The sequence below is a fragment of the Silurus meridionalis genome, chromosome 6, assembly GCF_014805685.1.
Source record: "Silurus meridionalis isolate SWU-2019-XX chromosome 6, ASM1480568v1, whole genome shotgun sequence".
Taxonomy (NCBI): Eukaryota; Metazoa; Chordata; class Actinopteri; order Siluriformes; family Siluridae; genus Silurus; species Silurus meridionalis.
The window spans coordinates 6,539,628-6,552,463 of NC_060889.1; the positions used below are offsets into that span (position 1 = coordinate 6,539,628).

Below are 12,836 nucleotides of genomic sequence, written 5' to 3' on the forward strand. Positions count from 1 at the left end.
AAAACATTTATGTGATACCTAAAGTTTATAATTTCAAAATAAAACCTGATGACATCAGCAGGAACACCTCCATCAGACTCTGTGATTAGAAGAACTACAAATAATGAGAATTGTGTAGGGAATCACCTGTACAGCGACATGAAAAGTATTTCTTTTCAGCATTTTCTGACCAATTAAAGCAGACAGTGGAAATATTAGTTTGCAAATAAATCTTCATGTCACTGGTTACAGTAATGTTAAATATGATAAAGAATGCCAGTGTTATTGTCTTTTTTTTATCCCTTATTATTATAATGTAAAACCTAAATAATGCTCAAGAGACAGAAACCCGAAAGCATCATAGTGAATAAACTTTATTATTTTCAAAGCAACAAATTATTTCTCAAAATAAGTAGGACACTTGAACTTTACACTTGATCTTTACAAACAGCACTTCATGTGCACATGTGAAGAACATTTCTGTTGGGATTTTGAACATGTTGAACATCTCAGGCTTCTCAGTACTGGAGCTGTAAAAGCCATTAATGCTGATTTGTCCACTTTTAGGTTTTCACCACATCGCTCTTTGTATTCCCGACATCTGGTTGTGGTCTGCTAGTTGTCTAAAGACGATGCGGCTTAGACGCCACCTGCGTTTCACGCCACGGGGTCGTGACGTGATCACACATCTGTTGCGTATACGCACCGGGCAGCTGTCTCGGGGCAATGCTGCAATTTCTTTATCAGCTACCTCCTGCAGGAACAAAGTGGGGTAATAAAAATAAGTTAGAGTCTCACAAAACAAACACAGAGAGTTAATGGGAAAGGATGAAAGTAAAAACACATATGGTGGAAATTTTTATTTATTTATTTATAAAAACATGTGACTGAAATTCACTCTCTTTGAATTCTTTGCTTTTAGGTATCAGGACATAAAAATCATCAGCGCTTAATCAGGTCTTATAATTAGGTAAATACAACCTCAGATGAACAACAGGATATGACTTTACACAGTGTCATTATTTATTTTTACAAAATCCAAGTCGAAATGGAGAAACCATGTGTGAAATCTAAGTACACCTAATGATGTGATAGACTGTAGAAACACCTTTAGTAGTCATATTCTCTATGACTATTAGTGTCTCACGTCATTGTGGAGGAATTTGGGCTCACACTTCTTTATAGCGTTGCTTCAGTTCATTGAGGTTTTCTGCATTTATTAATGCACAACTTTCTTAAGGTCCTGCCACAGATTTTTAATTGAGTTGAGGTCTGGACTTTGACTGGACCATTGCAACACTTTGATTCTATTCTTTTTTTAGCCATTATCTTGTAGATTTGGGATCATTTTCCTGTTGCATGACCCAGTTTCAGCCAAGAGTTAGCTGTTAACAGATTATATACAATACTTTGCTATACAGAAACGTTCATGACCAACTTAATGACACCAAACCATCTCCACTTTGGTCTAGTCAATCCAAAGGAAAAAATTTTCCAAACGTCACGTGGGTTGTTTAGATGTTGTTCATACTTGTCTTTTTCTTACAAGTTAGTACCGTCATGAGCGTTCACATTTCACATGCTAACTGAGGCATGTAAAGTCTGAGGTGTAACTACTGGGTTTTGTTGCGGTTTCTTTAAACATTGCCCTGTCTGACCTTGAGGTGAATTTGCTGCAGACTTCCACACATGGGAAGATTATCAACTTTCAAGATTTCAGATATCTTCAAAGTTTTCCACTTATAAATATATCTTTTAATATTGTAAATATTTCTTCCCACTATAAAATTACAGAATTTAAATTGTATAGAAATTACCATAAAACCCCTCCCAGATTAATGGCCAGCCAAAACTGCTTCTCTCAGATCATTGCTGATGACCAGCAGACTGCTAAAATGTAAGGCATTTATTTAGATGGCCACACTGGCTAATGATCATTTAATCAACACACACACACACACACACACACACACACACACACACACACACACACACACACACACACACACACACACGGTCAAAATATAATGTTTTTTATAATGTTTTGAAACACATGCATGAATGACTGGAAGAAGGTTCTGTGGAGACATGAGTTCAAATTTGACATTTTTGGCTCTAACAGAAGAACTTATCTAAGATAGAAAACAGGAGAGAAGATGCTACCAGACTGCCTCACACCCACAGTCAAACCTGGATGTGGACACTTGGCCTACCAAGTCATTAGATCTAAATCTTATTGAACTGCTCTGGGAGGAAATGAATCACAAGTTAAGAAATAAATATCTAAATAGGGAAGATGTTTTACAAGAGGCATAGCAAAGTATTTCAGCTGAAGGTTTAGAGAAGATGTTCAGATGCCAAAAGTGTGTAAACTGTTCTTCATTTTAGGAGAGGATTTCTCAAAGATAATAAAGTGAAACATTGGTATAATTATGTATTTGTTTGGTCAAAGTAATCTTCATACTGTGAAGTGTTCTAGTTAAAAGACTGTGTTTCCAAATATTTTATGTTTACAGATTTTGTATAATTAGCTTTGATACATGAAATGAACTTTTATACTTACTTTCCATATTCAGAAAGCTAAAAAACATTACACATAATCACCTTCCTAATCACACACACACACACACACACACACACACCCACACACACACCCCCACACACACCCACACACACACACACACACACACACACAGAATTTAGCTAATGGACAGGCACCTGTAACTCTTTAGGTAAGAGTGTATTCTTTCTGATGGCGTTGATCCGGAGTCTGGTGTCCGCGTACTCATACGCCATCTGTCTTCTTTTCACATCTCGCAACATTCTCCAGTTAACATAATAACCTCGGACCTGCTCAGTGATTCCCAGTGAACTTCTGCATGCCTGAAAACACATTCAGTAGCACAATATGAACACTGAGGCTAGAGTGCAGCAGACAAGCATTTTTATGGCTGTTACCAAAACATTTGCCGCTTATTGGTTGTGCTTAAAATAACATGAGAAATATTTGAGGAATATAAACACACATACTTCATATAAGGTATACAATAACAGTCGTGAGTGCATATAACAATCTGTGCAGATGTGGATATATGCAGTGAAATCAGAATATAATCTGTGTTGTCAAAAAAAGTATGACATTGTATATTAACATAAAAACTTCGCTAAAGAACATATTTGATCCTTTTTTCTTATACAAGCTTCACAATAGGTAGAATTTATGAGTTAATACAGTAATACAAGTATTCGTACCAAACCTTTTCAGTACAAGGCCTTCGGTCCGGTGCACATGTCTGCAGAATACAATCCTTTTTACTTGCAGAACATAGTTAAAATCCCTCACAAATGTATAAAGTGGTGGACCGCAAGTTTGTTTAGTCTCTGCCTCGCACTATTAGCGCATAAAAAAAAAAGTATATTAAACTTGCAAACATACACAACAATGTCATGGGTATAAAAAAGAAACTAAAGTTAGCGCAGTGTCACTGTAGCCACTCACTCCGTACTGGAAATAAGATTTGTAGTGTGTTGCTTTGCACACGCAAAACCGCTGCCGCTCCCTGGTCATCGCCAACGCTAGCAATGTGGATTCTTTAGTGTTTTATGTCCCGCTTCAAGAATTTCACTTAAAAGGAAAGAATCCTGACAATTCTGCTTATCAAGGAAGTGAATGAATGAAGGATAGAAGGAATAAAGACATTTATTAAAGTTTGCTGAAATTTGTAGAACAGTTAAATAGATCATATCTGTAGAGAATTAAATATCAAATGAAAAACACACACACACACACACACACACACACACACACACACACCTGTATTAACCAGATGGAGTCTAACAAACGTAACCTATTTAATTAGATTTTTCCATTTATTTGATTTTATTTAATCAGTAAAACTTAATCAATTAGTCAAGTTAATCAATAGAATGAAAAGGTGAATCTATTTATATATTTTCTTTTTTATAAAATATTATTTTATATATTATATATCCAAGCGGGAAACTGTCGATTTTCACAAATGTTAATAATAATAGATTTGGTTAATAAAAAACAAGAAATGTAATGTTTTGCATTTCTACCAGGCAATTTATAACTAAATCCATGTTTTAAGCTCAGCATAAAGCAGCATCTATAGAAATGTGTCTATAAATAAGGTTTAGATTTGGATACTTTAAGGACATCCAGAAGGCATTCAATAATATAGCGTAATTTCTGAAAATAATTTTCATGTCCTTTGTTTGGATGGTCAAAGAGCGCACTAGTCAAGCTCACAAACCGCATCTGTAGCAAACTGCACAGTCACAAATATATTTGTGTGGATTTAATAGCTGTTATTTCATTCCACAATAGCCAACAGAGGAGAAGACATTGACTTGGTCACAGATATAGTTACAAGGACATTTACAAGACAGACTGTCAAAACAGTTCAAAACAGGTTGTAAGCATTTTCATGAACAATTTATACTTCTGATTGTCTTTTCTCTAAAATTTTCACAATATCACAAAATTTGCACAAAAAATCCCCAGAAAAACTGTAATGCACTGGAAACCTGTGGTCATTTCATGAGGTTCAAATCAATGCTTCTGCTAGAGATGATGCGGCTGTGGCTACAGTGAAAGGAGACTTGTTGAATTGGGTTTATTGTTTTTTTTTGCTTTAGTCCCGTTGTCCTCGTTGTGTGAGATACCGGTCTGTGATGCAGTGCTCTGTTCTACTGCGTTTCTCTATAATATTGATGGTTTCTATACACGTGATGTCATAATTAAGACAGTATTAAGAGATGTTTTGATTCAAGCAGGACGCCACTAAAAATGTAGATGTAAAATGCATGGTCACTAATTCTGTGTAATTATAGCTTGTGCAGAAACGTATTTTTCTTTCGTTGTATTTGAGTTTTCTGGTGTAACTTCATTACACAGATGCGAAAACAAATGAATGACAGATGCTGAGCCGCTCACTGTGCACTACAGTCTATAGAGTGAACAATACAACACGGTGAAATACCACCAGCAGCGACATCAACACAGTTATAACTACACACCTTACTGTGTCTTCAACTTTCCTCAAATTAATCTTAAATAATTATAATAAAATAATCACCATTCCGAGATTTCTTCAAGTGTCTTTTTGACATTGACATGTGATAAGGCAGAATCCCAAATAGCGTCTTACTCTATATAATAGTGCCCTACCTAAAGAATGAAGTGCACCCTATGTAGTGCACTATATTCATCTCACACTGCTATTTAGGACTCGGTCTGAAGTCTTAGCTTCATCGGACATACATTACAGAGCTTTTAACGTGGAGATAATTGTTCTCTTTAAAAACAAATTGTAGTGAGGATTACACAACAGCTCCTAATCACACACATGATGACGTTACCTGTTTAGTGAACTGGAATGATGAGTGAAGAAACCCTAAACCAGAGAGGAGCATTCTGCACGCCATCTTCAGCTTCCTCGTTTATCCGCCGCTCATCTCGACCTGAACCCCACTACCGCCATCTAGTGGCCCGCTCGTCGCTCGTGTGTGTGTGTGTGTGTGTGTGTGTGTGTGTGTGTGTGTGTAAATGTAAAAAAAATTGTGACTTATCAGATCATGATCAGCTTATTACAATGGTCCAGTTCTATGCTTATTGTCCCCTTTATGGGTGCTTTCAAGTGTGGACAGGAGTGGACGTGGCACACTGACTGCTTTGCAAAAAGTTACCCCTTACTATGCGTTCCGACATCTTAGTATAATAGCCAGCATCTCAGTCAGCAATTTGTTCCACAATTTGTGTTACAGTAGCTTTTCTATGGGTATGGACCAGATGGGTTTGCCTTTGCTCCACAAATGCATCATGGGTGTCCTAGTAACTGACCACTGCATATCAGGAACACCTCACAGAACCTGCAGTTTTGCTTATCTTCTGACCCAGCCATTTAGACAACACAATTTGCTTTTGCAATAAGTTGCTGAGATTCAGACTTTTACCCATTTTCCAGCTTCCAACACATCAAAAAACACTTTGAGGGTTTATTGCTCACTTGGTGCCTAATATTTCCCACCCTGCAACATGTGCCACTGTACCAAAATAATGAATGTTATTCATTTCACCTCCCATTGGTTTTTGTGTTACGGCTGCTTGTCCAACAATAAACTGAATTAACAACACATGGTTATAATATGATTATAATATTATTAGGAGTTAATAATACATTTTATGCAACTAGAAAATCTTCAGGTCAGAGTAGTACACTATATCCTTTGACACCCACACACTCATTCATTTCACTGTTGTAGCTGAAACATTGACTTGACCTTCTCCAAAGCATGTGGCACACTGCCCCCACCCACCAAAAGAAAAAATGCCTTAGCAACTGTTACTCACAGTTTTAATAAAACAATTTACATTATATGCAAATTGCAGTCGTGTCTCAAACACTTTATCAGTAAGTTAAAAAGAAAAAAAGATTTCACTTGGCTTTGGGTCTGTAAGCAATTTCCTGCAGCTCTATATTCTTTGTATTTATTACAGTCTGAAAGGACCCCTTGTTTCTTAATCTGTGCTCACATGCTAAAATCAGTGTTTGGTTGCCTATATACAAAGAGCGACTCATTTTACCCTCTGGCTTCACTTCTCCTGCTCGCTTTCCTATATACCAGGCTTTTAATGACTAATAAGGAACAGTTAAAAGTGAAGAACGACTGCTGAAACAAAACTGAGTCATTCTGGAGCAGATTGTTCTGAAATAGTGTGAGACACCCTGTCGTGATTTGTTTGTTGTAGTAATAAACGTTTGAAACTGATATTTGATGCTAATACAGTGCCTATAACACTATACAGTTGAAAAGCACCACTCATATACTTTGCTGCCAGAGTCAGAGAAACAAAATCTTCACATTTTCTCAGATTATTGCAATAATAGTCCACCTACACAGGAAGTGAAAGTGTGTGGAAATGTAATAAAAAAGTTATTTATCCCCTCTGCCAGTTTTGGACTTTTAAGCAAGAATCTTAAAAATTGTGTTTATATTTATACTGTCTCAATTGTAAGTTTCTTTGAGTATAAACATCAGTCAAATGAGGTAAATGTTTGAGGTGGTTTACCACTAAAGATTCTGTTCAGCAGTTATAAATCGCTATGTCTGTCAAATGTGTCGATACAAAAATATTTAATTTAAACTGAATTCATTACCCTTCTAATATGGTGTATTATTTTATGATAAAATGTAATATTTGTAAAGGCATGTGCCAAGAGCCATTCATCATCAATGTCATCAAAAATTAATCTTAAAAAATGTAAAGAAGCTCACATAATAACAGCTTTAAATCTATAGCAGGCACACTACAGGAGTTCCTATATGATATTGAGTTCAGGTTTATTTAAACCTTATGTTGGTCTGTTCGGAGACGTGGCAGAGCTGTGGCTCTATGTAACATAATAGTTAGTGTCTTTCTTGATTTTCCCCTCCCACTTTTACTGAAAGCTTTTAAGCAGTCAATCATTTGTTTATGTAAGATTAAGGGTGGTCATGGTTATTGTAAAGTTCTATAAATCACTGTTGACCACCCAAATACTCATTCACCCACTGAGCCTCTCCCTGGCTTTAAATATGTCCACATGTCTATGTGCTAGTCCCCGTATACAATAATGCCACATATACTTCAGGCACAAAGTATGTGAAGTGTGGAGGTACATTTTACTCCAGACAAGGTCACCCTGTTGAGCAGGCTGGGTAAACTGCCAACAAACCATATGTACTGTACCCAAATTTTATATATATATTTGTCTCACATACATATATCTTTATATATCTTTTATATCTTTATATTCTTATATTTTATTTTATATAGTTTTTTTATACTTTATTTATCTGCCATCTTTTTCCCTATCCTATTCCCTCATGCTGGACCGTCATAATAAGCATTTCACTGCATGTCATACCCTGTATGTATGTGTATGTGATGAATAAAATTTGATTTGATTTGATTTGATTTGATTTGATTTGATATATGCCCAGCAAAAAATATTTTGTTATTATAATAGGATTTCTTATAGTTATTATCATACTCTATTCGCTCTGGTCACAATCTCAAGAAGTTCAGTTCAGGTTATTTAAAAGCATTGCAATTTTTTTATTTTTTTTCTAATCTCAAGCATTTAAAACCATAGCCTCATCACTCATAGCCTCATTCTCATCACACCTGGATTTATTTCATTCAAATGCTACTTGCATTTGTCAAAGTACAATTCAATTCAATTCAATTCATTTTTATTTGTTTAGCACTTTTACCAATGAACATTGTCTCAATGCAGCTTCACACAGATAAAAAGTATTTTCAAATGGATATCTAGAAATCACACATACTATTAAATATCTCAATGACATGTATAATTGGATTTCTGGTTTTTAAGTGGTTATGGGAAAAGGTGAGCTATTTTTAAAAATAAGTATGTACTTCATCTAATAACCAGATATGAACTGTTCTGTGTGTGTTGGGGAAGGATTATCATCTCAATATATCAGTATGTTGAGAATGTTGCCTGGGAAAGTTACTTCTCACCTTTTTCTCATATAGAGCATCTCTCTCCACTTTGGCTTCACAAGTCACATTACCACTCCCTGGGGCTTCACCTTTATAAATAAATTAAACTATATATATATATATATATATATATATATATATATATATATATATATATATATATATATATATATGCACACACACACACACACACACACACAGTTTCTTAAAAGTAAGAACACCCCTCACAATTCAGCAACCATTTTAATATCTTCTCGAAGGACAATACTATAAAAATGAAACTTGCATATATTTTAGAGTAGTCAGTGTGCAGCTTGTGTAGCAGCACAGATGAACTGTTTACTGTTATAGTGAGTACACATTAAGACAACAGGTGATAACAGCTGTATGTATTTAATCATGCAAAGTCACATGTTATAATATGTTTTTGTTTGCTTGACAGGACCATACACTTGTGTTAAAGCAGTTAAAATGTGGTGCTTTGTGTACAATTCTCCCATACTGACCACTGGATGTTATGTGCATTATGGTCTGGGCATGAGTGCTGCTGGTACTGGGGAGCGCGGTTCATTGAGGGAAACATGGATTCCAACATGTACTGTAACATACTAAAGCGGAACATGATGCCCTCCGTTCAGAAACCGCAGTTTTCCAACATAATAACAACCCCAAACACACAGTAGAGATGACACATGCCTTGCTAAGGAACCTGAAGGTGAATTTGATGAAGTGGCCAAGTATTTCTCCAAACCTGAACTGTATTGAGCACCTGTGGGGCATACTCAAGCAGAAGTTGGAAAAGCATCTTGTGTCTAACACCCAGCAGCTCCACAACATCATTATGAGTGGAAAAAGATCCCAGCAACAACCTGTGCAGCTCTGGTGAATTGACTGCCCAGGGGGGTTAAGGCAGTGCTAATGGTGCTCACACAAAATATTCACACTTTGGACACGGTATACATATACGCGATTACACAGACCGCCATGAACCAACACATACGATCATGCACAAACAATAACAGACCGCGAGTGTGTGGAGGTGAGGAGCTTAAATAGGAGATGGGATGAGTGAGTGAATGAGAGTCAGGTGTGTGTGATCAGCATGACTGCGACGAGCTCCGTGTGGGCGGGGAATGCCGCCACCGAAGGGGGCGTGGCAGGGGGATTCCTGACATAACCGACGTTAAGTGGCAACATAAAAGAGTCGACATAACTGATGAGAAAATGCTAAGACAAAGCGAGAATTTGGCGGTTCCACTTCAAAAAGTCGACTTAATAGGGTTGGCGAGTTAACCGAGGTCGAGATAAGTGGGTTCGACTGTATATATCCTATATCTGGTAAGGGTAAACACACTAATTTGCATGTGTCTTTGTTTGCAAATGTGTTTGTTTGCATTTCTTTATTTGGGGTTGATTTTATTCCATATTGTAGCTAATTTTTGAAGTAGTATTATAACCTCTACATTTACCTTATCTCAATTAGCTTCCAGTGACCATCGTGACATTTCAAAATTCATTTTGGTACTAAAAAAATATCAAGCTTGTTGTCTGCATCATTCTAAAACTGACTTATTCTGAAGAGCCCTCAGGTGTGTATCTGCTTATAGCAAACAGCTGCTGAGAAGCCCTTTCTCTTCCTATGCAAATCTAGCTCAGTTGCTATCAACACACCGCTTCTGAATTCTGCAGACTGATCTGCCCTGCTTGAAAAAGGCTGAGGGCTAAACTGATCACCTGAGAGGAATTTCATTTTTCCCTAAAACATTGGATGTCCATAGGGCTCTGTCCTATCACACATGCTCTACACTTTAACACATATGACTGCATCAGCAAACAGAGCTCCAACAACCAACAGAAAGTTGACAATGATTAGAAACCATCATTAGAAGATGGGGGAAGTAAACTCTTCACTGAATGGTTTTGTGACTACAACCTCTCACTTAATTTAAGCTCAAGGAACTAATTATTGACTTTAGAGTGCATGCCAGCTTCAAGTTTCTGTGTCCACATAGCTGAAGATCTCACCCTTCCTCTATAGGGTGAGTAGAGTCAACCTGATACAATCACTCCTTTGCAGTAAGTTTCAAAGACTCCAAATTCTAATTGACTACGTCATTGTCTGGTATGACAGCTCCACTGCTGCTGAACAAGGCCCTGTAAAAATTGATAAGAAGTTACCCAGTCCATCACTGAAGCTGCTCTTCCACATATTCAGGCCATTTACATAAAGAGAAGTCTGAGAACAACCAGCTTTTTTTATGTAGAAAAAGGTACCAGAACATCTGAGACAGAACCACTAAATTGAAGAAAATGTTCTCTTCTTGGGTCTGTTAACCTGGCCACAGCAGCAACCACCTGTCTTTAGACTATCTTTGTATATTGTCTTGCTTTAGAGATGATATATGATACTGTTTCTTAATACTGTACAACCCTTGCACCGATAAGCTGGGAATAATGTTAAATTAAATTGAAATAAAATATACACTCTAATAAACAGTAAATTGTATTTTACTGTTAATTTTGAATTATATATTTTTGTCCATGTTAGATTTTGTGATCATTTTTTTTATTTCACAGAATGGAAAATAATTTATATTTATCAAAAATATGGAAAGTAAAAAAAAGCCTACATTATATACATTTTTATATAAAAAAGATTATTTCCAGCATTTGCCATATACAAGCAATTTCAGTAAAATAAAAATATTTTTTGTTATTATTATAATCAGATTATAAAACTTGGGTTTTTTGGTGTCTTATTAAGTTCAATTTAGGCTTCAGGCTATTAAAGGTTTTGTGTCTGTTTCGACCTTAGGTCAAAGACTTACTGACCCGTGTAATGTTTTAAAACCTGGTTAAAGATGCCTAGCCTTCCCTTGAGGATAATCACCCTGTATAGGTCAGGAGACACCTAGGCTATCTATACTTTACATTCCACCTTCTCAGACTGACAACAATCTCTGGCCCTTATAGTTTTCTTTGATGAAGTTCTATGATGAAAAAAAACCTCCATGCTTTTACTATATTTTCCCTCAGATTTCATTATTAACAGCACAGAACAAAAAATCATCATCTGAATAATAGACTGTGCCTTCTTAAACATCTGTTTTTTTCTGCTATTGAATCAAGAAATATTTGAGGAAGTGATCTTTTTACAGCTATGCATCTCAGCCAGTTGTATTTTCCAACATAACTGTTAATCCTATCAAAACTGGAGAAACAACGTCAGATCCAAAAATGAAAAGACAGTATGATAAGGGCAACACTGGGCTTCTGTGCATTTTTAAGCAGCATCTGTGAAATCAATCAGTAGGACCACCAAGGTTAGAGGAAGTGCACATTTCAGGCACTGTATACATTTGCCCTCAAAGAAGTACTATTAAAAGCTTTTATAATGGTTATTTAGTTTCACAAAACCTTTTTACTCTACTGGGTTTTTTCAAGTTTATGCATGCAGAATTTAATATAATAGAATTACAAATATACATTTTAAATGTTCATTATTTGCTTAAAAATGTATGATTCATCACTAATATTTATTTGATCTAAAATTCCCCCTTAGTCATCTACCATGAAAGTTTTTAACATTTACAATAGGGGTGAGAGGTCAAAGCACATCTTAAAATTTACATTGTACTTATATAAATATATTTTAAATATATAAATTCTTGTAATTTTAAAAGTTATATATGCAGTAAATAGGAAAAACAGATTCACTGCAGGCTCTCCTCAAACAATTCCCTAAATAAACTTGGTTATTAGCACATGGGAAAAACTGGTACAAAGGTGAGTCCAAGCACTGAGACATTCGGACATTGGAACTCTAAGACCTAGTTATAACATCTGCTTTCTGTCCTTTATAACAGGTAAACAGATCAATAAGCTAACAGGTATACAATTATAAAAATGTTATGTTCCAAAGTTGTACCCAACTAGATATGAAAATAAAATGGTGGAAATGGCATTTATCTACAGTAGATTTGAAGAATAGCGAACCTTAACTGCAGAAGCTCAGTTGTTGCTAGTTTGAACGCTACTTACTCTGCCAATCCACAGTCAGGCTGTGTTCTGCTTTTTATGCTCAATATCTTTATATAATTTATATAAATTACACTGCCGATCAAAATAAGAGAACAATTTATAAACAATTGAACAATTCTGAAATAATGTCATCTTCACTGCTCAACAGTTGAAGGAGTTTTTGTCCTGTCTATACCATGCTACCAGAACACCTTTTCCACAAAATAACTAAGGCATTTCCAAAAAAAACATTATTTTGCAGAAAACACACTGATCAAAATTAGAGAACAACAATGACTGT

The 12,836-nt window shown here is 35.9% G+C and overlaps 1 protein-coding gene across 1 annotated transcript; it reads right to left on the reverse strand.

The window, feature by feature from the left end:
• Positions 1–337: 337 nt before the first annotated feature.
• On the reverse strand, positions 338–5,494 carry mrps14 (mitochondrial ribosomal protein S14). Its single transcript, XM_046850722.1, has 3 exons — positions 5,365–5,494; positions 2,698–2,862; positions 338–733 (listed from the first exon to the last, which is right to left on the reverse strand). Exons 1-3 carry the CDS (start codon positions 5,428–5,430, stop codon positions 551–553), a joined length of 414 nt encoding a protein of 137 aa, XP_046706678.1. The 5' UTR covers positions 5,431–5,494; the 3' UTR covers positions 338–550.
• Between the last annotated feature and the right edge of the window lie 7,342 nt (positions 5,495–12,836).